The sequence below is a fragment of the Pleurodeles waltl genome, chromosome 6 (genome assembly GCF_031143425.1).
Source record: "Pleurodeles waltl isolate 20211129_DDA chromosome 6, aPleWal1.hap1.20221129, whole genome shotgun sequence".
Classification (NCBI taxonomy): Eukaryota; Metazoa; Chordata; class Amphibia; order Caudata; family Salamandridae; genus Pleurodeles; species Pleurodeles waltl.
The window spans coordinates 1,447,929,983-1,447,957,407 of NC_090445.1; the positions used below are offsets into that span (position 1 = coordinate 1,447,929,983).

The window sequence follows — 27,425 nt, forward strand, 5'->3', positions numbered from 1 at the left end:
CACACAGAGAGTTTTACAGGTATGAGACTTCACAGGAGGTTATGTGTCAGTTGCATGGGAGGTTCTCTTTCAGGTACTTGTCAAGAGCAAGTTGGTCCTTCACGAGACGGTTTAAGCAGAATTTACGTAACCATCTCACAGCAAAGCATGAGTCACATGCATTTTGTGTAAACTAACAGTTATTTGCTCTTGTCTGTTACACCTAGAATACCTTGGTTGTGAGACCACCTTGTTTTCCTCTTGCATTGAACCAAATAGCTTGGCGAGGGTGTATGTGATAAAAGTGGTGAGCATTTTTGGTAGTAAGAAGGGCATTTAAGCATAGATCCATATATAGTATTGCACTAGCAAGACAATGAAATTAATAATGCTGTGTGCCCCCTGTCCTAATGGCTGCAGGCAGCAAATTAGATAACTCAGATATCTTGTGCAAGAAGCTCCATACACATACTAAGTAAGTTAGGCCAGGTTTTTTAAGCGCAGTGAGTAATTGAATGGAGTCTTGTCTTCTGACACCAGGATGGTACACAACATGTTTCGATGGATGTATCAGTCATCCAGAGCCTAGAAGAGAGAGGGCTAGTTAGTAAATCTCATAGCACCACCTAGTACAATAGATAAGAAAAAAGATTAATTTACCTTATTCTTCCACAGTCTGTTTTTGGTACGTTATGTGCATTTTGTGTAATAACAGAAATTGTGAAGTTCTGTGCTGTTTAGCAATGTGAAGATTGAAACATCTCGATTGTTGAATGGAAAAACTGCTTGGACGAAGTGATTTCTCCTTTTATACCACCGACTATAGAGCTTAGTATTCACCATAGGAAAACCAGCCACCTTGACAAATGTGACATTGATTAAAAGGGTGTCTTCATACCTGGTCGTAACTGCTAACATTGTAATGAGGAAAGTAAAGGTTACTGCTCTTTTGCAATCAGCATGCATCTGCCAGAGCCGACCTGGAAACCAAAGTCAGCCCTTACAAAAATATTCACACCAACCCTACACTGGACGTGTCCATGCGTGGTAGGGGGGCATGAGGGGGGCTTTCGCGTTAAGGTCAGGTTAGCCTCTTCATATCTGAAAACAGCCTCCTAGCCTGCAGCCCTGTGGGAAAATGCTACAGTAGCAGAGTGGCTAGACTGGTCCTGTCTTCCGCTCACTGTATCCACCGACGATTGTCTGTTTGTCCACATGAAAGAAAATCCACCTTTGATGTGCTTGCGTAAGCTAACTTATGCCACGTTGGCATAACGGATCACAAATGTATTAAATAACCTGCATATGGCCCTTTCCAGCTTCATTCATCGCTTGCACACTACTTACTGTCGACATGGCCTTCTATCCGCCTATGAGTCTTCTCTCTCCTTAAGGTCTCTCTCATCCTCATGTTGTTTCTCTACCTTACGGTTCTCCTGGGTACATTCGTGCTTTTCACAGGTGTTCCTGTGGCCTCAAGCCAATTTTCAGTTCTAGTTTAAAGGCTCGCATATTCATTAAGATGGCCTGAAAAATATTGGCTTATTTAGAAAAATGTTCTGTTAGTTATTTGCAAAATGTCCGTAATGAATGTATCAAAATAACAAAAATTCTGATGGAGATTTACCTGCCATATTTGTTTTAAATTCATTATTTTTACTGAGCAGAGAATACATTTGAAGTGATGTTGAGGAAGAACTGTGGTGGTCTGGGCTTCAGCTTCATACAAACAGGAGTGGACACCTCTGCTGTCTCTGGAAGAGGAGACATAGTGAGGATCAAGAGGCTTTTCCCAGGGCAGCCTGCGGAGGAGAGTGGCTGCATAGAGGCTGGTGATGTCCTTTTGGCTGTAAATGGGAAGCCCATTGAAGGACTAAAGTATCAGGTACGAGATACAAAAAATGACATATGTACCTTCTCAGCATGTCCTAAAGTCTGTATTTTGCTCCCATGTTTCCTGCCATCCCTTTCTCCTCTGGTTGGGTATTCTTTTAATGGCAGTTTGAAAACAAATGGATTAGCAGCTCTTAAAAGGTCATTAAGGGCAGCTGAAATTCAGTTGTTTTTAAGTATGTTTCAGCTGATAAAGAGAAATTGCAGAATCTGCACTCAACCTACAAAAATGTGATTATGAATTCCAAGCTGAAATTCTACTCCAATAAGACTTTTAATGCACATAACATGACAAGACAGAAATCCTCATCTTTGGCACCAACCCCTCAACTTGGAATGACTCCTGGTGGCCCACCTCCCTAGGAACCGTGCCCTCACCCACCACCCACGCACGCAACCTAGGCTTCATCTTGGACTCCATACTCAGCATAACTCAGCAGGTCAATGCCATCTCCTCTTCCTGCTACAACACTCTCCGCATGCTCCGCAAAATCTTCAAGTGGATTCCCGTCGGAACCAGGAAAACTGTCACCCACACCCTGGTCAGCTGCCGATTGGACTACGGAAATGCTCTCTATGCAGGAATAACAACCAAACTCCTAACAAAACTGCAAAGAATCCTGAACGCATCCGCCCGCCTCATTCTGGACATCCCACGCCGTGACCACGTTTCCCCCCACCTCAGAGACCTTCACTGGCTACCAGTATCAAAGAGGATCACCTTCAAACTCCTCATACACGCACACAAGGCCCTCCACAACACAGGCCCAGCCTACCTCAATGACAGACTCACCTTCCACACCCCCACCCGCAATCTTCGCTCCGCCAGCCTCAGCCTCGCCTCCATCCCCCGTATCTGCCACACCACTGCCGGAAGAAGATCCTTCTCTCACCTAGCCGCCAAGACCTGGAACTCCCTACCGCTCCACCTTCGCCAGACCCATGACCTCTTGACATTCAGGAAACGCCTCAAGACATGGCTCTACGTCCAGTAGCTCCCCCCCCCCCAGCGCATTGAGACCCTAACGGGTGATTAGTGCGCTCTATAGATCCTTGATTGATTGATTGACATGTTGGCGGCTATTTTTTCAGTTATGAGTTCCAAGATCTGACGAGTCATCCCTCATTCAAACCTTCAGCTGAGTGATGCAGTCTTCTAGCTTTTTTTATTGTAAAAGTTTCAATGTCTTACCCTCTTTAAGTAATGGAAATAGTTCTTTCACAGACTGTATTAGTAATTTACAACATCAGCTCAAAGTTTCGTTTTCTCAATTGTTGATACCATCAATTTTTCCTCTTTGATTCTGTCCAGCAAGCCAACCATTTCCCCCAGTTTAGCATTAAAAACTTCTCTTTGCAGGAGACAGAACGGTCCCAGATCATTGTGAATGCTTCACTCACGCCTGTTAGAGTTCTTAATCCTTTGAAACTCGCCTTTGTAATGCCCCTATTGCTGAAACCCACCTCAGAGCCTGATCATTTTTCCACTTATTGCCCTTCTCGATTGCCAAGCTGGCCAAGCTGCTTGAGAAAGCAGTTCATGGCCAGAATGTTTGAGCTTGTTAAGAGTAACCATCACTTACATCCTTGTTAGCTGGGTTTTCATACTGGTCGCAGATTCCACAGTTCTTTCTGCCCTGCATGAGTTGGGTCGCTGTTCAGATTCTAGTAACTCGTCCTACTTGACCTATCAGGGGCATTTGACCAACAAATTTGAATGTCGAAGCTGCAGAAACTTGGAATAAGGAATTAAAGGCCTCACACTATTGTGGTTTAGAGATTTGTTTGTTTCAGCATTCTTATGAAATTTATTTGGCACCTTTTACCTCTACCACTAGAAAGTGGCCATAAAGTGACCAGCGGGGGTCTGCTTTGTCCCTTCTTGTCTTTAATCCTTATATGTCCCTATTGGCCTGTCTTATTGAGGCATACAGGTTCAAGTTGTTCTTGTATACCAATAACACTCAGATGACACTCAGATTTTTGTCTAGCTATCTAGTGATGAACACAATTTTGCGTTTTAGTTGCATGATGGTTTTACTACAGTGTATTATTGGAAGAGTGCTAACCAACTTAAATCAGGGAAAGACAAACATGTCACACCCATCTGTTCCTTCACCTGGCTTGTACAGAGATTGTAATTGATTCAGAATTATGATGTTAGGATCATGCTGGGCTTTAAAGGCCGAGGGTGCATTTCTGGTGCTTTATCTTGTGTTAATTAATTACCGGTGAAGCAACAGCTTTTATCTGAATCCATGTGCTTGCTTCATGAAACAGTTTGTCTCCAGCTTCTCCTTTATGCTGTAGGTTCCACTGGTCTGGACTCAGAGGCCAAATGAGGTCTGACAACTATAAACTGTTAAAGGTACCTACATTTTGCCATAAGACCATTGGCGGCAGAACCTTTTCTGTAACCCCTGCTGAACATTACATTTCTCTGCCACTGCAGCTGCAATGTGCCCAAGTCTTCTGAAATTTCAGAAACTGCTGAAAACTTGGAATTTTTCCACGTTCCCCAGAAGGGCTCCTAACTAAATAGTCTTTCAATATTCAACTTTAATATTAACATTAACTTTAACATTTTTAATTGTTCTCATCTCCTGTTACTGGAATTATTTGTCTGTCTTTTCTAGAGATTACCATTATAGGATTAGTATTACTACTGAATACAACTTCCCAAGTGATTGCTGGTTACCACCGAATTTGCTCAGCTGTGCAACAAATACAGGAACCTGAAGAACTGCAATCCTTATACTTTACACTTAACACCTCCTATGTACAGATGATATCTGCTCAGCCTGCCGCACCCTCACCAGACCACATCTTCTCTTCCAGCTCACATCTTCTGCAGAGCACCTTGCTCGCACCATACCAGAATCACATACTGTATAGTCTGAAACAGACTTTGTTCAACACTCCAAATATCATTTTCTCAACCACATAGCCTTTACCACACTATGGGGGTCATTACAACCCTGGCGAAGGCGGAGAACCGGCGGTAAGACCGCCAACAGGCTGGCAGTCTTACTTTGTGAATTATGACCATGGCCGTTACCGCCATGGTTATCTGCCGGTTCTCCGCTCTGCCCGCCAGGGCGGAGACGACCGCTGGGCTGGAGACCTGGGTCTCCAGCCCGGCGGCCGTCACTAGACCGCCGGCGGTATTCGGACCCGGCTAACCGCCGTGGATTTCCAGTGGTTTGAACCGCCATGAAATCCATGGCAGTAAGCACTATCAGTGCCAGGGAATTCCTTCCCTGGCACTGATAGGGGTCTCCACCACCCCCCACCCCCACCCCTACTCCCTCTCCTACCCCCCCACCACCTCTGCCACCCCCCAAAGGTGGCAGGGCCTCCCTCCCCACCCCGACCCCCAACATCATATCACCCATACCCACACGACACGCACGCAGGCACCACCTACACACTTACACGCACACACGCCGACATACATTCCTACATCCACGCACACCCACATTCAAACATACACGCACACATCCATACAGACATACCCACAGACATACACGCATTCATTCCCATACACACAACACCCTGCAAGCATACACGCACTCACACACCCCCTCTACATACACACACGCACACCCCCATGCACCCACACAACACCCCCATCCCCTCACGGACGATCGACTTACCTGGTCCAACGATCCTCCGGGAGGGGACGGGAGCCATGGGGGCAGCTCAGCCGACACCACACCGCCAATAGAACACCGCCACGGCGAATCACAAGACGTGATTCGCTGGGCGGTGTTCTGTTGGCGTGGCGGTGGAGGTGGAGCAACCTCCCCTTCCCCGCCTCCCGCCAGTATGGCTGTTGGCGGCTCTCCATCCGTAAAAGGACGGAGAGCTGCCAACGGTCATAATAGGCCGAGTGGCAAACTGCCACCACTGGCGGTCTTCCACACGGCGGTCCCTCTGCGGTCTTTCAAAAAGACCGCCGAGGTCAAAATGACCCCCTATATCTCTTTCTGCAGACCAAACCTTCTGGTTTTGTCCTCATCTTGTCCTATGGCAGTAAAGACTGCATTGTCTTCGCTAGACAATACCTCCTATTCCTGCACCACACTTTCTTCAGATTACTTCTCTTTTAGATCCCACACTCTCCTCCTGTTATTGTTTAGGTCATAAGAGGCTGTGGGATCACACCATCTCGTACAATAAACCACAGACCACTCCTCTTACACTTGACTTCTCCACTGTGTCGAAACCATACTCTCCCCTCTGTACCACACTCTGTTTTGCAGCAAGCATCCTCTTCATTACGAAATATGCCTCATCCACCTCTAGGCTACATCAGTCCATTAGGTCACACGTCCTCCTCAGAAGCATGCAGCCACCTTATTTAGAAATGCCTCACCACACCTGACTATACCATGTTTGTTCTACCATATAACACCTATTCTTGTAAACAAAGCCCTTTATGTAAACCATATCCTTGTGCCCTACACCACACTTCATTATCTAGATGCAAGATTGCCACTTGGCTCTGGTTCGGTATGGCTTCATATTTCCTGGCTTTTTTGTTACACACCATTGGTATGTGGTGTGGTACTCCCAAAGACTGAACACATCAATGCTACAACACCCTGAATGAAGTGGTTCTCGGCTGAACACTCAAGTATGGTGTCCCTCTGACTTTAAGTGAAGTGGCATCCTAATCTTGATCACATTTCTTTGATGTTCTGTCATCTTCTCTCTAACCATCTAGCTGAATCATCAAAGCCAACTTCCTTTTTCATTACACCATACCTCCTCAGGCAGACAGTATTCTTTATCTGAAACACTCTTCTCCTCTAGATCAAACTTCTACATTTAAACTGCCCCTCCCAAATAAGACCACTGCTCCTTCCAGACTTTCCTGACAGGAATGCTGGGATGATGTTTTTTCCTACGGAGAAGATCACTGCTTGCAGGACTTGAAATGAGGTAGCTAATGGGCTGTGCCGTAAAAGGTCTTATGGCAGGATTGAATCAGTAAAAAGGTGGCAGAAGTTTAATTCTTTAGTAAATCAAATAACATTACCATATTCGCACCCAGAACTTTGCTTGTCCCGCTAAATTCTTGCTGTGTTCCACTCCATTTCCCCTTCCAACTCAATGATTCTTCCATCAAGTGATAATTTAAATAATCAATCTGCCATTTCATCAGCACATCAGAGTTGTTGCTGTGTATTTTCCTTGACAGGAAATTCTGCATTTGCTGAGGGGTTCTGCTTCCGAAGTCACCCTTCTTCTCTGTCGCCCTCCTGATGGTGTCCTCCCGGAGATTGACGTGAATTGTTTGGTAAGAGAAAACTATTTCATAATGTTATTAAGCCTGTTATTAAAACTATCTCTGAAACTGTCTGATATATATATATATATATATATATATATATATATATATATATAAATTGCACCTTGACATTGTTCACATTATGGCTTCTGCATTGTATATGGTGCCAATAAAAACGACAAGGACCGAATCAATGAGACATACTTCTTTTTATAAACATGCACATCCAATCACTTATTCCCGTGAACTCCAGAAAATGTATTTCTATGTGTAAAATCAAATAAATACATGGTTTAAATTGCATCAAAATAATTAAAATGTTGCCTGTTAACTTGTGAGGCTGTAAAGATATTCCTTTCTTCAGTTGTTGTCACCTGCTAAGATCTTCTGTTAGCAGAAAAGGAAGAAAATGAGGATTTCCTTGGTAATTCTTGAAAATAACAATAGGCAACACTGACAACTTAATATGAAAAGCCATGTTCAGAGCATATGTATCTGTAGATACATATGCTGTTTTTACTTATGCCATTCAGTGTTGGGCTCGCACGTGTGCAACTTGTTTGTGTTCAAAGAAATCTTTTTGAGTCACCAGGTGTAGTGATTCCACCTATTAAGGCAATGCTCATGGGTATCAGCTCCATAGTCAGATTGTTTTGCCTCTGCCATCGGATTAAGATGTGTATACAGAAGCACCGGTTCCAGTCTACCAGGTATTCTCATCGAGCCTTTGTCACCGCCCCTCGTCAGTCCAAAAAATCCCACTCTCGGCAGTCTACTGTCTGGTGATACTTTGATGCTGTTTCTTCTTTTTGTGGTTGAGGAACTCGCACAGCGGGGCTCTGCCCCTTTACCTTCATCACCCTTGACCCTCAAGAATGTCCTTGTGTTGGAAAGGACTTCCTTTCGGCTCTGTCCTTCTTGCCACCTAAATATCCCAGGACAAACTTGGACAAAGTTTGTAACCTGTGTCCCATATCACTGAGAGGAATCCTGTGCTTTGTGTCCCATAACAAAAAGACCATTTAGAACGATTGTGTGTGTTGCATTGCCTCAAAATCAATGACACAGCATCAGGGAGAGTAAGAAACTCCAGATATCTTTGGAGAAGGTGAGGAAGAACCTCTGCAGCAGCTAGGTATGTGTGGCATTTAGATTAAAGAGGCATTCTCGTCAGAAGAGGTCGCCTCTGACTTCAAAGCCAGAGGACCTCCACCAGCCCAACACCCGTTGCAGAGTACTGTAGTGAATACCACTACCACCTGTCCTCCTGAGGCACCAGCATTTAGCTCTTGTGCTTGTTCAGACGACTCCGGGCCATCAATGCCTCATGGCCATGATTGGCACCGAACTAATGAGCCAAATCCGATGGCCTTGCACACTTTGCCACAAGAGTCCATCTCTAACGTTTGCCCCTTGAAGTCGGCCGCCGCTTCAGCTCCGGATCCAAAGACGTTTGCTCAGCTGCACTTGAAGTCAAAAGCTTCTGAGCTGAAATCCACTTCAGGGTATTCTGGGTGACGATCTTCTTTGGCTCCATCCAGGCCATCTTTGGAGGAATTTTACCAACCCATCATGCTGAGACTCTAAGAACATTTAGACAACCAACAGAGGATCCATATCCAGCCTGGCACAGGCAGGACCCTGGCTAAGCTTGCCCTGCCATCCAAGGATCCACACAAGAGAGGTCTCACTTTTGAGGAGGCCCTCAACCCTACATCAGAGCTGATGCCCAAAAAACATTCACGTCTGGACAGAGTCACCTCTCCACTTCTGCCTGGCCCTTCCAGACCTGCTCCTTCTCCTCCACCTCCCCCTCTGCCCCTCCTATTCCTACCTCCCCCTTGCTGCCTGGGGATGCTTACATACATTCCTCACAGGGATCACCATATTCTGGGGATGGGGACAGTCCAGTGTCTCCCTTGACCTTTATTAGCCTCCCTGTGACCCCAGAGCTCATGACGTTGGGACAACTATCAGGCAGATCCAACATCAGACACTGACCGGGACTCGTCCCCTCCAAGCCTTCTCTCCCTGACAATGCTACCTCTTACCACAAGGTTCTACACAGGGCAGATACTTTCCATAATGTTGATAAGTACCATCAGCATGAGTGAGGAAGATGATTTCCTGCTTGAAACCATCTCGCCCTCTCAGAAGTCCTTCCAATATTTGCCCATGCTGAAGAGCATGCCCAAGACTGCTGTGGACATTTTGAAAGAGCCCATGAAAACCAGAAACATCAAAGGGCAGTACCCCCTGGTTCCCTGGTGGCGCATACAGCCACGAAGAGAGTGAATTCTCCGAGCACAGGAGATGCACCCCCTTCAGACTGAGAGAGCAATGAAATAGATGCTGCTGGCAAGCGTGTTGCAGTGCAATTGCCACATAGTGGCATATTGCCAACCCTGTGGGTCTACTCTCCCGATATGATCTTGCCTACTGGGACCAGATGGAGGATCTTATCCATCATCTCCCAGAGCAATACCGTAATCAGTAGGAGAAGTTGGTAGCAGAGGGAACATAATCTCCAATACCAATATTCAGCATCCTCTGGTTTCCTTGGACATGGTTGCCTGCAGCATTAATTCTACTCCTGTTTTAAATCAGAGGTACAACAACACCTTCTCAATGTACCCTTTGATGGCAGTCATCTTTTTTGGCCCTCAGGTCAATGAGATGGTTGAAAAAATCAAGAAGGACACAGGTACAGCTAAAACCACCTTGTAAACTCCTGCTGCTTCTTTTACTGCTCACAGTACTACAGCTCAACCAAGACAGTTGCCACTTCTGAGTTTTCCACTACCTACACTAGACAGCAGCAGACTTCTTCACGGGGTTACTACAGGGGAGTGGTATAGAGGGGGCAATGCAATGGTCATGGTAAAGGGCAGCTCCTATAGGAGCCACTGCCCCAAAACAGTGACGCTCTCTACTTTCTCCTACTTTCTACAATACCTGTCAGGGCAGGTTGCAGAGGTTTCTGCCTCACTGGGAGGCAATTACCTCCGACCAATGGGTTCTAGACATCATACGGGAGAGACATTATTAAGAACTCACTCAACAACCACCCAACATCCTAATGCACACAAAAGATGTCCACAGAACACCAGCATCTGCTACAAGAGGTGATGCACACACTACTTGTCAAAGGGGTCATAGAGCTAGTGCTGTCACTATATTGCGGCTAAGGGGTGTACTGTCTATACTTCCTCATTCCAAAGAAAGGTGGCTCCTTCAGGCCTATACTCAACTTCCAACCCCTCAACAAGTACATTCTGTTTTAACATTTCAACAGGATGTCTTCCCTCTGTTGCAGCAAAGTGACTTCATGACTGCCCTTGACTTGAGGGAGCCTACTTCCATATTCCCATCCACCCCACCCAGTCCACCCACCAAAGATTCCTGTGCTCTGTGATGAATGGACAACATTATGAATTCAAGATGCTGCTCTTTGGGGTCTCAACTGCCCCCAGAATCTTCACTAAATGTCTAGCCATGGTAGCCGCTCACTGCGTTGGAATCCACCTGTTTGCTTATCTCAATAACTGGCTGATCAGGAGCACTACACAGCAGCAAAGCCTGACACACACACAGACAACCATAGACCTTCTTTTGAGGTTGGTCTTTGTGCAAAAAATATCAAAATCCCACCTTCAGCTCCTTCAAGTACAACCCTTCCTCTGGGCTACTCTAGACTGACGATCAGGATCAACGCTTTCCAAATTCTGATGGCTCTTTTTGTCAGGTAAAGGTTTGGACTGTAATGCATTTGTTAGACATGATGGTGTCCTGCATTGTAATAGTTCCTGATGCAAGTTTACATGAGTCCCTTACAGCAGTGCCTGGCAGCACAGTGGTCTCATGCGGATGGTCTGTGGGAGGATTTAGTTTTGGTTGTGGGCCATCACATTGCTCTCTGCAGTGGGGGAACGCAGACAACCTATTGCAGAGATGGCGTTTTCTAGACCCAGTTTCGCACGAGACCATCATCATGGGCGCCTCGCTCACCGGATGGGTAGCGCCTCTCCAAGATCACACAAACCAGGGCTTGTGGACATCTGTGCAGCAGGGCCTTGACATCAGTCGCCTGGAATGGCCAGGTATTGAGTCTGCTCTTCGAACATTCCTTCCACTCATTTGCAGCAAGGTTGTTCTAGTCCTCATGGAAAACACCACAGGCATGTTTTTCCTAGAAAAGCAAGGGGACATACACTTGCTCCAGCTGCCTGTTCTAGCCAGGATCATCTGGAAGTGGGCAATAGATCACAAGGTGCAATTGATCATACAGTACATTCCCAGTCTTGATAATGAAGTGGCATCATGACGTATCAACAAGTGCAGGAGGGGAAACTCCACCCACCAGACCCTACTCATTTATTTCCGCTGTGTGGGCTTTCCCACATAGGCCCGGTCGCCAAACCCAAAAAAGGAAAATAGCCTAACTTTTATCACCAGGTTACCACACCTGCGATCCATGGGCAGTGTACTGTTGATGATAGGGTGAGGGACATTTGCCTACGATTTTCTTCTTCTCCTGGTCCTGCTCCTCATAGTTTGAAAGCTGATGTAGACATCACTTACCCTCATCCTAGTATCCCCAACCTGGGCATGCCAGCCTTGGTACTCCACTCTGCTGGAATTCTTCTTAGTTCCTTATAATAAGCTTCCCCACAGACCAGACATTTTCACGTAAAATCACAGAATACTCGGATCTGCCAATCCTCAGCAGCTCAATCTTGGATTCTTGCTACTGAGGTTTGAGAATTTGGTTACCTTAATCCAACATAGGAATATATTGCCATTCTTTGTGAAGCATGCAGGCCTACTATCAGAGGCTGCTATGCAACAAGATGGAAGCACTTTGTGGACTATTGCCACTCAAAACATATCAGTCCTCTCACACCATTAGTACAAGACATGGTCTATTACCTCCTTCACCAGTCAGGCTTTGCCTACACCTCCTTCCAGTTACTTTTGACTGCTGTGGCCACTTACCTACAGAGTAGGTAACACATATCGCTTTTCAGAATACCATTTATTAAGGCCTTCATAGAAGGCCTTAGTTTGGTTATCCCGCCCCGAATGCCTCCTGCACTTTTATGGAATCTCAACATCGTCCAAAACTAAGCTCATGGGCCCTCATTTTGCGCCCCTTGACTCTTGTCCACTTTAGTTTCGTTTAGTTAGCTTTCCTTTTAGTTATCACTTCCCTCAGGTGAGTCAGTGAGGTACACACTCTCAGCTTAGAGGAGCCTTTCTTCCAGGCTCATCCAGAAAGTGTGGCCCTTAGAACCAACCCCAAACTTCTCCTTAAGATGGTTTCCAGTTTTCATTGCAATCATACAATTGAGTTGCCATGTTTACTTCCCATTCCACATCCAGAGTCTGTAGCAGAATGCCATTTGTATACCTTGGATGTTAAGAATGTTAATGTGTTATGTGGAAGAACAAAACCTTTTTGTAAAACACAACAACTCTTTGTGTCCTACACCAGGCAACATAAAGCATGTGCTGTTTCCAAAACAGGTATTGCTCGTTGGCTTGTAAAGTGTCTCCAAACCTGTTATGGTAAGGATAATGAGGCCTCTCAGGCCTCATTCCACCTGCAAGAAAGGGGTTTCTGTAGGCAATATACCATTAGCTAACATCTGTAAACCAGCTACTTGGTCCACTCCTCACACATTTACTAAACATGGCTGTGTGGATGTCCTAGCTAGGCAACAATCTAGAGTTGGCCACGCTGTCTTACACACACTGTTTCAGTCTCCTGCAACATCCTGAGGCTGAGCCACTGGTTTTGGGGAACCCTGCTTTACAGTCTATGCACAGTACGTGAATCTATAGCTACACATGTCACAAATGGAAAAGTTTACTTACCCTGTAAGCATCTGTTCATAGCATGTAGTGTTAAATATTCACATGCACACAACCTCTTCCCTGGCCACCTGAATTTGTTGCAGATACTCTCACCTTAAGTCTTTACTTTGCATGGTCATCTCTTCTGTATCTCTGTACTCCATTCACCACTTCGCCCTCAGGGCAGGAAAGACCTTCTGACTATGGAGCCAATGCCCATAGCCTACAATAGGTGGAGTCAAAGCACGTTGTGACTCTAAAAGACTTCTTCAAACAAAAGCAAGTTGCAGATGTACTAGCCCAACATAATATGGCAGGAGTATGCACAGCAGAGAATCTACAGCACTACATGCCATGTACAGATGTTTACAGAGTAAGTAACAGTTTCCTTACTTCTCCTTGCATACAAAAGATGGACTACACCGTAGCTTGATGGCGGACTGTATACTACTTTATTCCTATTCTTTATGCCAGGCTCCCCTGTGAGTCATAAGTGGATTACTAGAGAAGAAAGCAGTGCTCTGTGCGTTCACACACAGAGAAACCTGAAATTTTCTTAACTTCTAATTTAGGTTTCCTTTTTTTTTTACTAAATATTTGCTTTTATTGGGGTGAAGATGGGTCCAGTAGGTGTCCGTTGATGTGTGTGGGACTGTTCACTCACTGGATGAGTCAAAGGTTGGATAGAGGAGGTTGGTGGTGTTGAAATCAGTGAGATCTTCCAGATGGTAGTTGAGGTTGCCAATGAGGATGAAGGCACTAGAGTCAAGGTTCAGGGGGATGACAATGTCCCTGATGGTGTAGCCGAAGTTGGCACATGGTCCTGTTGGATGGTAGTGGAGCATGTCCCTCAGAGTGCAGTTGGAGGTGATGAGGACTTTGAAGGTCAAGTGTTCCATGTGGCTAATGGTGGTTGCTGAGGTGCTTGAGCATTGAATGGATTCTTTGAAGATGATTGCGATAGTGCCTCCGGGCCTGTTTGTCCTGTACTGCGATCATGTAGATGTAAGGGGGATTGGTCTCCCCCTCTCTCTCTTACTCTCTCTCTCTGTCTTTCTCTTTCTCTCTCTCTCCCTTCCCTATTGTCACTATGCTGCCCACTGTGTTTAACCATATCTCAGCAACATTTACAAACCTTAATGGACGTCTGGGTTCATATCACACATGCAATGTGATGACCCTTGCTACTCTGTATTAGAACTATTCATGTAAAAGAAGTTTTCCATCGTGTCGAAGGATTCCGTGGCCCAGACATGATGTGATTTTTTTAAAGTCCCGAGTCTGTTTCCAAGCAGATGTGTATCTGTGTATCATTGGCACATATTTGGAAGCCCACCTGGTCCAGCTCAAGAAGCTGAGCAAAAGACTCAACATAGATGCTGAAAAGGAGAGGCCAGAGAGATGATCCTTCAGAAATACTGCATGACACAGGACAAGGTGTGAAGTTTAATGATCCAATTCTCATTTTTGTGGCTGGGATTGGCAATAAATAATTGGTCACATTGGCCCACTTGACTGAATATGCCTGCCCTAAGTTCCAGTTTTTCATCAAGATGGTATTGTTGGCTGTTCTGCTGCCATCATCCTGGGAGAGAAGGGACTTTTACTTTATGTTATCAGAGCAGTCCTTATGTCTCTAAAAGGGTAAAATCTAGATTTCTGGTTGTGGATGAGGTGGATAAGTTCAGCATATTTTTGAAGTTGCTTGATAGGTGGGTGATTGGTGAGTAGTTGGCTTTAATTTCAGGACCTCCAGATATTGTTTTCAGAAGGTGGTGAAGATGTGTTTCAATAATGCACGAACCATTCCAGAGAAATGGGAGGCAATAATAAAGTTACATGTGCCTACCAGAAGAAGGGCAGCAAGATGGATGAAGTAAGCACCTAAGCAACGATGCATGGGGGATGCGGACACTTCTTGTTTTCATTGCCAGATTTATAACCTCTTAAGTTTCCATTGGTAAGAAAATGAATGAGGAATGTAACGGAAGAAGCAAGATGAGTCTGAGGGTTCTCTTCAATGTTGTTGATGCTGGTTGTGCAGATGTGGCGTTTTGGGCTAAAAAAACTCACTTTTCAATGTTTTGTGGAACAAACAATGGTTAGATTTTAGGGCTACGTTGTTGGTCAGTTCCTTTCAATATACTGAATATTTACGTATTGTAACAAGGTGTACTTGTTATGTCAAGTAAGCTTCATCTCACATTGGATCATATGTGTTTCTAGCTGAGATTTGTATCCTCTCTGGTCTGTTATTTATGCCATTGAATTTTCATGTTATGTTTGACACTCTTCTGTTCAGCAGCTTCCCGAACGTTAAGTTGGATTCAATGCCACCTTGAGTACAACGAGTTATATGAATTTGATCGAAGCTATAATGCTGCATGTGTGTGTATGTGCATGTGTGTGCATCTAATTTCGGGGACTGGGCCCTATAGTTTGTTCAGGTGCTTTTGATTGAGCCCATCAAAAAACCTAAAAGCACAGTAAGATTTGCTTTGGTCCACTGTATAACCATACCGCAGTAGCAAGGCATGCATGGAGTGAAATGCACACTTCATTAAGGACAATGACCAGTTCTTGTATGTGGACAGATTATTGGAATTTAAAGATGTGGGTAAAATATCGAAAACATGGGGAACATCTGAAAAACTGTAGCAAATTCTTGATAATTTCGACTTTATACAGTTATTTCTCCCTCCAACCATTTTATGGGAAAGATAATGTGAACACAATTTTTGTTGGACTGATGGCAGTCCTTCTAGTGTTTATTTCCCACACCTAGGTCACACATAATCTTTTACAGAATTGTCTATAGAGAAGGTCACAGGCACTGAAATGTAGGTATTTGAGTTTGAATGTCAGTGCCTGAGCTATCACTTATATTTTGGCAATTTACCATCTACTCTCATGCTCTTATCATACTCCAAAGTCTTTCCCCTAATCACCAGGTTTATAGATTTTTAATTGTAATTGTAAATTATAGTTGTATAATGCTTACTATCCCTAATGAGGAGTTGTAGTACTTTGCGACTAGAAGCACGCTTCTCCAGAACTCAAGGTTATAGTTGCTTTCTGCACCAGTAAATGTGTAATTCCTAAGCCAGCCTATTTTTAATTCTCAGACTCCTGCTCCATCACCAGTCAAAGAACTTAACAGAGCCAAGTCTCCAGATGTCCATCCTCGGAGCCCCTTGAGCCGTGACACTGAATCTCAGCAAGGCATGGCTATGAAAGGAGGAAAGCGCACCCCAACACCCAAGTGGATACCACACATGGATTCTGTGCCCAGGGGAGGGAATGTCTCCATTGTAGGAGTTGGCAGAGAGGGCACATTGCACCCTGAATCACTCTCAGACTATAAACACCCACATACACAGAGCTACAAAGCAGACAAGGGAGTGTCTGGGCCTCTATCTTCACTAGCAGAGGACTTGAGACGTAACTGCTATTCAGTGTGTGACGTGGAAATCCATGAGAGGTAAGAAATCACACTCATGTTGAGTATAGTCATTGTGAATGCCTGCACTCTGCAGAAATAGCTTCCCATCTCTTAAGACTGTGAATGCAGTGTTGTGATGCCATCAATTTCAAACTCTTTTCTTTGACTTCTAATATAAATATCTCAGAAAGTCTTGAATACTGATCTGTTTCTAATTCCGCTTTCAGTCAGTCCTGCAGTTTATTGTGCTAGTTTCTCTCATCTTCTTTTCCCCTGGATCTGCAGTATGTGGTATATTTCCTTTCACACTTTTTTTCTCTGTCATACCTGTTGTTGCATGTATTAAGCACACCACACCTCTTCCTCCGTTCTGCAGGCTCAGTCCACTGTAACTCAATTTTGTTTGTCTCTTACGATATGGTATTTGCTGTTTAAGAATCTCGCTCGTCTTATTGTGCCATACAATACATTATGTGTATCTGTTGCTAATTCCTCTTTCTCTCAGCCCAACAGGTCATCTTACAGTGTATGATATGTCTACCACATATTTCTCTCCAGAAATTCCCTCTCCTACCCCAGTAGATGAGGAGTACCTCACCATTAGCTCAACATCAGTCAGCCCTGTCTCTGCGACAACAAGTTCCAGATCTGCTTCCACCATAATTCCCACACCACAACCTCGAGAGTGCATCCCTTGCCCTCAGTCACAAGTGTCCAGGGAGTCATGTGACAGTGACAGTGAGTGGGAAGACATGGAGGAGGCAGAGGAGGATGTAGAGGAAGAAGAAGATGAGCTTAGGCAGGTGTGTACGATGTATATATGTAATATAAGTTGTGTATTTCTTTTTGTTTGCCATAAAGATTGTGAGCCTGATTTAAATGTTAGCGGACGGTGTTAGTACCGTCCCCATGGTGGAGTACTTTGAGTACCCCACCCACCACATTTACAGATGTCAGGCGACCCACGTGACATCCCTTGCATTTACAGGAGCCGCTCTCACAGCAGTTCCTTTAAATGCAATACAAGTATTCCTTGCTCCTCCATCAACACGACAGCGCCACATGACACTTTCATTTTCTTTTTTTTCTTTTCAAAAACCCCAAGTGGGATTATGTTTTTGAAAATAAGAAAAGCAATGACCCCCTTACTGTGGGAGTGTTCTCCCATGGCGTGGGGGGTCACTGAAAAGTTTTTACTTTTACATACCACCTCGTTTTGTAAATGGTAAAACTGACAGTATTTCTCTCTGACAACTCTAAATTGGGTGGGCAGATGCATGACCAAACCTCCAAAAGCACTTACTCTGTGAGGCCATTGGAGGTGTATGTAGTCGGATAAGACAGAGTAGTCTACGCCATCTACATACTGAAGGTTTGCCCGTCTGTACATCATACAGATGGACCTTCACCTTGGCAGAAAACATACTCTGTCACCGTATTGATGGAGTAACCTTTACGCCAACATCTAAATGAGGCCTGTGTCCTAAATATCATTTACTTAAATATATCCCTTGGAGCTAGTAATAGCAAATCTACACCCAAAGGAAAAAAAGTTTTATAAACAATATTTAGACAATACAATTTATGTTGGATAATATTTCCGTCCATGATATCTGACATACAACGCTCCACAGAGTTCTGCCCAGGAGGGTTTCAGCACTAAGCTCTAAATATAAGATTCTTAGTACACAATTTACTGGTCCTTTGATCCAGAGATGCTACAGAGGGACTAAATAAATTGTCTGGATTGGTCAGGACTTTCCCTAAATGTTTCGTGCGGAGCAACTGCAGAGATGCTATGAACACAGAATGCAGCTATTGATTACCTTTAGTTTCCCATGACAACCAGAGAGAATTACTGGTACCTACAACTTCTAAAAAGAAATGCTGTGCTTATGCTGGGAAACAAACTGTGTCATTACTTGTAAGGCAGTGATAGGATTGAACATGACAAGGGACTAATGGCTTTATTTGTAAAAGGGCTTGCCAGTCAAGTATTGTTCTTCAAAAGATTAGAGCAGGTAGTCTCATTTTCTGTGGTACTGAAAGCCAAAGATCTGTAATGCAAAACAATGCATTATTCATAAGTATTTTTCAAGATATCCTGCAAACCCTGTTGACCTTCCACAATCCACTTGCACCCCACCCTGCCTTCTATTTGACCTTGCTTCTAAAATCTAATGAGAGACTAATGATGCATTTGTAAAAAAACCTAAATGTGGTTATTCTGGCACTGTAGATTGTTGTGCTTGGTCTTGTGGTTAACAAAATACAGCCACAGATTCACAACCTAAATAGTAAGTCTGCACTTACAGAATTACTGTTACTTGCACCTGCATATTTACACTTTCCCACAGTTTAGAAACGCAGCCTTAGCACATTTGGAAATCTGTGTCACTCACAGATTTTCAGGTATTTTACAGAGTGAGTCATATCATTTGAAAGTGCTAAAAACCATTAGCAGAAGAAGCCCTTAGAATCTTGTCGATGATGAAACCCAGGGATTTCGCAGTCTCGACAGTTATTGACTTTCCATTAGGAATGTTTGAGGAGTCAAGCCAGGTTTGAACAGGGGTGAGGTGAGGTCAGAAGGAATTTCTGATGGAATAGTTTGAGGTTGTTTTGGGTCATCTATGCTTGTAATTCCTGTAATATTAATCCCAGAGCATTCATGTTGTGTAGGGGAAGAGACCTTCCGTAATAGTTGAGTGTTGTCAGCATAGAAGTGCAATGAGTTCCATGAATAAATTGAAAATGATAGGTTGGAAGCTGGAACCTTCCGTGACTCCTTGCTTGAGTGAAGATTCGATTGATATGTCATGCCAGCACCTGGCTTTCTAGACGCACACGCACCTTTAGAATTTTTAGCAGTGAGATATGGTTGACATTGTCAACCATGGCTGATAGATCTAGTATAATATAACAAGAATACATGGCTCCCCTTTGTCTAAAATGTTGAGTGCGTCATCTGTTACGTGCTGTAGGAGGGTCTGAATCATGACTGGTGTGGGTCAAGCAGATTTTTTCTTCAATCAAGACTTTCAGTTGTTTCTCCACAGAGCTTTCCGTGACTTTATCAACTGATGGGAGATTATACACAAGGCAAAAATGTTCTAGTCTTCTGGGTATGGGTTGAGATTCTTTAGGAGAGGGTGGGATGACTTACTTGGAGATCATCAGGAACAAACCCCTTAGAGCGAGAATCATTTATCACTCTGGTCAAGAGAGAAGTGTAGACAGAGATGATTTCGCTGGGACTGGGCCCATAAAGCGGTTTTCACAGGTTTAGTTAGGAGATTGTTGAACTGACATTGAAGTGTGTTACTTCTTTGAAAGTTGACCATCTCAGCTGGAATTTGCTGTTAGTGTTTCTGTTCCGGGGTATTCAGATGTTGTGTCTGGAGGGCGCTTGATTGTTGTTAATTTTTAGTTGAATAATTTTTCTCTGGATTCTTTGAGGTTTGGGAGCGATAGCAGGTAAATTGAGGACTGGTGAGAGTCTTGATTAGTCAAATAGTTTTCTCGGTTTATTGATCTGTGGTAAAGTTGGCCTTTGCTGCCAGGATGTATTTTTATATACTTTTAATTTTTTCTGTAGAGTTAAGAGATTTGGGCCCTCAACCGCCGCCCGCCAAGTTGAAACCGCCGGGCGGCCGCCAATGCAGCCACTCTCCCACGGGGCCTATTTGGAGATCCCTGCTGGGCCGGCGGGCGGAAACCTGGTTTCCCCCCACCGGCCCAGCGGGGATCTCGGCTGCAACACGGGAGCCAGCTCCAAATGTTGCACACGTAGCGCTTTTCACTGTCTGCTATGCAGACAGTGAAAAGCTGCATGGGGCAGTGGCATGGGCAGTGAAGGGTCCCCCAAGGGCCCCGTGACTCTCCTTTCTGCCAGCCTTTTTATGGCAGTTCAAACTGCCATGAAAAGTCTGGCGGGAGGGGGACTCATAATCCCCTGGGCAGCACTGCAAGCAGCGCGGCCCTGGGGGATTTAAACCACCGGGACTAAAGTGGTGGGAAATCACCGGTCCCGGCTGTGCGACCGCGGCGGTCGTAATTCCGCACAAAGCACCGCCAGCCTGTTGGCCGTGCTTCCTAAACAGCCCTGGCGGTCAAAGACCGCCAGGTTTGTAATGACCCCCTTGGTTTTGAAGAACACTTAAACTTTGCTGTTCAGTTATTCTGAGGGCTCTTCTTCAATAAGTTGATCTTTTGCGAACCAGTTCCTGTTTTTTTCTCTTCACCTTTTTAGCTTCTCTGGGGCCAGTTCATCTGTAACCTCTAGGAAAACAGAGCTGAGGGTGGACAATGTGTTATTAGGATCATTGTCAGCCGGGGCTGTCCTCAGTTTCATGGGGATTTTGTTTTTGAGGGAAGAAAGGTGTACATCATTGATGTTTCCGGTCAATCCTTAAGGCTGTTTGGATTGGCCCCAGTGCATTGATTTGATGCCTAGGAGTTTGAAGGGCATTCCGATGTGAACCGACTAGTCAACATTTTATGGAACTGTCAAAGAGATCTTGCAAGGCTCTGCTGTGATGAGGATCTCTATTGTTGCAGGGAATGGATTTTGTGATAGAGGCAGAGACAATGATCACTGATTGGGTTAGGTGCAGGGGAAGTTTGAGGTGCAGAGGAGAGTGGGGGAACTAAGTTCATGTGACGGAGGATGGTTGAGAGCAGCTTCCAGGGAGTATGTGCTGTTTTGATTTGTGGATGGAGAAGTGAGGAGGGTGGGGAGGGGAGAGTGGGGTAGTGCTGCTGGTGTGAGGTAGATACAGGGCAGAGGTCAAGAACGGATCTGAGTGGATAGCAGAATAGTACATCATTGGAAATGTTGGGCCTTGACTGAGTCAAGGAAGAGTGTAATGGGGAGCAAGTTAACAATTGAAATGGGAACTTAATAGGGGACAGGAGTTGAGCATGGAGAAGTGAGTGTGCAGTAGTTATAGAGACTTTTTCTGTGCTTGAAGAATGTTCTTGAAGTGTAGAACACGTTATGTCAGTACATTGTCTGTGGATTAGATAATTATGTTCCTGTTATTCTAGATGGATTACCTGGCCAGTCTGTTGGGGGGGGGGTTACGGTTAGTTAGTCTTTTGCCATGGGGCATGCCCCTAAATTCAGAGGCTCTTAGCTCCTTGATAAGGTTGGAGCACCAAGCCTTGGTGTAGTCAGTATAGAAGAGATTAGTCTTTGTATTACTGTTTCAACTGCTGATGAATTGATTTGCACAGTGTGTTTCTAGAAATGCTTTCATTAACTTGTGGCTAACGTTTTTAGTGGCATGTTTAGAAAGGTTAGGAGGATAAGTGGCTTTATGAGAGTTGGGGCTACTTTTGTTCAAGTGTTTGAGCAAGAGGTTTATGTTTGATGATTTCATTGAGGGGAGTTTAAGTGCATATGCGGCTAAAAGAAGTAGAAGGTGTGTTTGTGAGGTACACATTGGGCAAATGTCCAAATATCCTAGGAGTGGTTGTCTGTTGGACTGTGTTCACAAGTTTAGTGCACAATTGTAAGGTAAGGGAGATGTTGCAGTGAGCTGCTTGTAGAAGTGTGTCTGCTGTGGATGCAGAGTATACGAAAGGAGACTGAGGTTCGATGATGTTGGTGAAGTAAGACGGAATATGGGAGAGGGGTTCAATCAGATGGGTCCGAAGATGGGCAGAATCAAGGATGTCAGGATCTTAGTGGGTAGTCAGGGGAGCTTGCTTCATGAATAATGTTTGTTATGATGTGATAGAGGTCAAAGTTTCCCAGTTCAAAGGCTAGTGACCTGACCCCACACAAAGAACTGATAACCCCCCACATATATCCTGGCAGACAGGACTGGGTTGAAGGGGGAATTGGAGCACTTCAAAACCACTCTTTGAAGTCTCCTCCTCTTCAGAAGCATATATGGGGTCTGTGACTCCCTCAAATCATACACTTCTGGACCTACAACTGAACTGTGTCAGAAGGACTGCTGTGCTGCCCAAAGGACGGATCTGGACTGCTTTTCTTGAAGGTCTGTTCTCCTGCTTGTTTGCTTGGTGCTCCCTGACTCTGCTGGAAGTCTCTGAGCCATAAAAGACTTCACCAGAGGGAGAAATTCCACTGCACTGTAAAACCGAAGAAATGCCTGCAAAAATCAACACATCGCCTGCAGAATCCACGCAGCGCCTGTCTCTAGGCTGAAGAATTGCTGCAGTGCTTCCCGAATAGACAAAGCACCTGTTTTATCATTGCAACACATTTTTGGTTTTTCCACTCATCGTTGTTGGGTGTCAAAATATCCCGGCACTACCGTAAGAAGCCAAAGCTGCGCACCCAGAAATCGACACATCACCTTGCACACAAGGTAAGAATCGATGCATCACCTCCGCTGTGTGGGAAAAATCAATGCACTGCTTTACTTTCTGACACATCACCCCCTCTGCGGCACTGTGCATCATTATTTTTGATGCATTCAGGGTACTTTGCGCTGAAAAGATACAACCATTGATTCCTATGGACTAAGACTTACCTACATTTATAAAAAGTGATAGCTTGATTGTGCATATTGGATTCTTGTAATTTTTGTCTTCTTTTATTCAGATAAATATTATCTATTTTTCTAAACTAGTGCAGATTCATTTTTGTGGTGTTTTCACTGTGTTACAGTAGGAGTTATTGCACAAATACTCTACACATTGCCTTCTAAGTTAAGCCTGCCCTCTCTGTGCCAAGCTGCCTGAGAGTGAGGACAGGATAATTTAGGTTGTGTTATGACTTACCCGGACTAGGATTGTAGTCCCTACTTGGACAGGGTGCATACCTCTGCCAACTAGAGACCCAATTCCTAACAATGAGCCTCATCATATGGAGGTGGTCTTACTTCATTCCAGAGTCTATCCATTAACTCATCCGCTGTCTTAGAATCACTCTTATTCTTTTTTTTTTGTTCTTATTATTGTCATCTTGTGTTTTCTTTTGTCTGTTTCATCGGTAGTCACAGGCATAGGCCAGTCCAATCTAGCCTGTCTTCACTTTACAGCAGTAGTTTCAAATGGCAGATATGTAGGAATGTGGCTGTATGAGTCCCAAAAGACGAGGGCCTAAGTCAAATAAAGATAACCTTCATAGCATATTATTCAAAGTCAAAAACATAAGGGTTTATTCAAAATTAAGAATCATTACAAAAAACTAAAAGGTCGAGCTCAAGATATATTGTAAGAACAAAATCAAATAGTAATCTGACATAGGGGCTGCTCTGTTTAACGGCAAGTAAGATTTTCTAAGCATAAATCAAATAAGGATCACTGTCAGAGTTTCAGAAATAAAAATATTGTGTGGACAGGAGATCAGACAAAATACTGGGAAGGTAAGTGCAACTAGGTAGGTATAGATTTAGTATTCTTAACTCCACATCTATCTACCGTGAAGATATATATATCATCAAGGTACATAGATGTGGAGTTATGTATAGTAAAACTTTGCCCTCATATTATTTTTGTCCTTAATATTATTGACGCAATATTTTGTCCGACTAAATTTTTGTTTCTGATATTCTGTCTAAACACCATCTCATAGACTTTCATAGGGCCTGCTTTTGTAGAAATTATTTAATAATCTAAATATGTAAAATGAAATCAGCAAGGGGATTGACATGAAGTCTTCCTCTAGACAATAGAGTAAAAGGTCAGGCACACTTGCCATTATAGGGATTGTAGGAAGGTACCCTCTTTTGGCATGGTATTACCCCCACTTTTTGCCTGCTATCAGTATGCTTGGTCGGTTTTCACGTGGATCCTGCTAACCAGGACTCCAGTGATTGTGCACACTCCCTCTAAATTTGGTTGTCTAGGAGTTTAAACACCACACAATTGGCATACTGGTGCCCCCTTATAAGTCCCAAGCATATGGTACTTAGGTACCCTGGGCATTGGGGCAGCAGGGATTCCCCCTGGGCTGCAGCCTTTATTATGCTACCCATGGGAGCCCATGCAAAATGTATCTGCAGGTCTGCCACTACAGTCTGCGTGAAAAGGTGCATGCACCCTTTCACTACAGGCCACTGCACTAGGTCACGTTGTGTCACCCCTACGGTAGTCACTCTTAGCCCAGAGGGCAGAGTGCAGGTCCCTGTGTGTCAGGGAATCCCTGTGTGAGCAGGGGTGCCCCAACAAACTCCAGCTCCATTACACTGGACTTTGTTAAGTCCGGGGAAGCAATTTTACCCATGTACTGGGCATAGGTCACCTACCTGTGTCCAGCTACCTCATGGTAACTCTGCACCTTGGCATGTTTGGTATCAAACATGTCGGAATCATACCCCAATACCGTTGACAGTATTGGTTATATGATTCCATGCACTTTGGGGGCTCCTTAGAAGACCCCCAGTTTTGCTCCTACCAGTCTTCTGGGGTTTTTCCCGGCAGACCGCGCTGCTGCCACTCCTCAGACAGGTTTCTGCCCTCCTGCTGCTTGAGCAGCTCAGGCAAAGGAAGGCAGAACAAAGTATTTACTGTGGGAGAGGAAGGTAACGTCCTCTCCCTTGGAAATAGGTGTTACAAGGCTTGGGAGGGGTAGACTTCCCAAGCCACTGGTTTGCTTTGAAGGCCATATTTGGTGCTGTCCTTGCATTAACTGGTTTGCACCAGTCTAGAGACCCTCGGTCCCTGCCCTGGTGTGAAACTGGACAAAGGAAAGGGGAATGACCACTCCCCTGTCCATCATCATCCCAGGGGTGGTGCCCAGAGCTCCTTCAGGTGACCACTGGATTCTGCCATCTTGAACCAAGATGGGCAGAAGCCCATGGGAGCATCTGAGTGGCCAGGCAGGTGACATCACAGCCCCCTCCTGATAGGTGGTCTCCTTCCAGGACACCAAGCCCTCTTTTAGGGCTATTTAGGGTCTCCCTCTGGGTGGTTCCTCTGATTCAACGTGCAGGATTCCAGCAGGACTCCTCTGCATTGTTTACTTCATCTTCTGGCCACTGGAACCACAACTGAACTCTTCAGGATCCAACAATCTGTAACTTCACTGATGCTGCCGCTCTGCAACATCATTTCTCTGGCTCCTTCCAGCAACTGCAACATTTCCACGGCTGTGCATCCTCTGAGGTTGACAAGACTCCAGCCTGCACCAAGAAGTAAGAAGGAATCTCCCTTGGAGTGAAGGAGTCACCCCCTTGAATCTGCAGGCACCAACTGCAAAGACGACCGGCTGTGTGGATCTGCTCTTTTGCTGAACTGCTTGGATCCTGCATCACAGGTGGTGGTCTGGAGTAGTTGCTTTGGTCCTCTCTGCCAGCTATCCAACTTGGGAGATGGTAAGCCCTTGCCACTCTTTGCAAAACAGCACCCCTGTGCACCACAACTCTTGCAGCTACCAATGCTTGTCTGCTCCTGCTCCAAGAGATCTTCCGGCCCCTAGCACTTCTTCCTGCCAAGGATAGTCTCCTCTCTGCAGCTCCATCGACGTGGGACTCCTCTTCAGGTGTGCTGGGTGGGCCTCACTGTGACTTGCTGTGCATCTTGCCAGTGGGTTGCCTGTGGGGGCTACATCCTCTTCTGGGGACTCTCCTAACTGCTGATGGTCACCCCGGACTCTTCTCCCTAGGACAAGTCCCATAGGCCTTGCTGGTCACCTTGCAACTCATCCTTTTCTTGTTTTGCATTTGCCAAGACTTGTTGGTGGTTCTTCAGCACCACCGACCCACTGCAACCCAACAGCCAACATGGGACACCATCGGGTATTGCTTTAGGAACTCCTCTGCCGCTTCAGCCCTGCACAGCTGTTTTTTTACCCCCGTCGACCTGGTCCACAGAAGGGTGAATAGTGACTTCATCATGAACTGGACTTGGTTCCCTTCCTTTGCAGGTCCTCTTCTGCCAGAATCCACCTTTGGGTTCTTCCAGTCTGGTCTGGGTCTTGCACAATCCTTTTCCTAATCCCTCCCATTGGTTTTGGGGAAAACCAGATACTTACCTCTGCTCTCCTGTTCTCTGGGGGGTCACTCTGGTACTCACCTCTTGGGTTCCTAGTTCCTCCAGCTCCCCTCTAACGATTCCACATCCTCTGTGGGGGACAGTATCTCCCACTCCACTTATTTAGAATATAGGTTGTCCCTCTTCCAGGGTCTACACTGTTTTCTAATACTTTTGCCAATGCTTGTTGCTTTTATGCTCCTTACTGATTGCTATTGTGTATATAATTAGTGTGTTTACTTACCTCCAGTTGGGTGCACTACCTAATAGTATTCTAGTAATTGTGTTACCATAATAAAGTACCTTTATGTTTGTAACACTCTGTGATTCTTTCGTGTATGTAAGTGCTATGTGACTATAAGTGGTATTGCAAGTGGTGTGTGACTATAAGTTGTATTGCATAAGCTTTGCATGTCTCGTAGGTAAGTCTTGGCTGCTCATCCACAGCTACATCTAGAGAGCCCTGGCTTCCTAAACACTGCCTACACTTCACTAATAGGGAAATCCTGGACCTAGTATGGGGTGATAACACCATGAGGGTCCACCTCACACTAGGCCAGCTTCCTACAGGCATATTTTATAATTTCACAGGAGTGTATCCTAGGGCTGAACCAGTGCTTAATTTGTGCTTGTTGTTTCCGGTGCTGAGCACTGGCATTTTTTTTTAGGGCCGGGGCTTATTCTTCTGCCTCAAGCATTTGCTGCGAGCAAAAGACACATATGGGAAAGACAGAGGAAGAGAAAAACGAAAAAGTGTCACAAAGGGAGAAAGTAGAAAGCTGCAAGAGTGAGCTGAAGGGGCAGGGAGTGGCTTTATATGGATTGAAGAGGCCTGCAATGGCTTCAGGAATACGCCGCCTCAGTATTCCGTGTTCACACATTAATTTGCAGCAGCCGCATGTTTAAGAGGAGAGCTTTCTGCACCTTGTTATTTACAAATTAAGCACTGGGCTGAACTAGTACAGTTTCCTGACAAAAATATCAATATCACAGAAATTATGTTACGTA

At 44.9% G+C, this 27,425-nt stretch overlaps 1 protein-coding gene across 1 annotated transcript in view; it reads left to right on the forward strand.

Annotated features, from left to right (window-relative positions):
- Positions 1-27,425, forward strand: part of FRMPD2 (FERM and PDZ domain containing 2) — a 393,759-nt gene that overhangs the window by 251,491 nt on the left and 114,843 nt on the right. The window contains exons 26-29 of the mRNA XM_069240896.1: positions 1,647-1,864; positions 7,079-7,177; positions 16,150-16,505; positions 16,972-17,269. Coding sequence (XP_069096997.1) covers positions 1,647-1,864; positions 7,079-7,177; positions 16,150-16,505; positions 16,972-17,269 — 971 coding nt within the window. The remainder of the gene's footprint in view (positions 1-1,646; positions 1,865-7,078; positions 7,178-16,149; positions 16,506-16,971; positions 17,270-27,425) is intronic.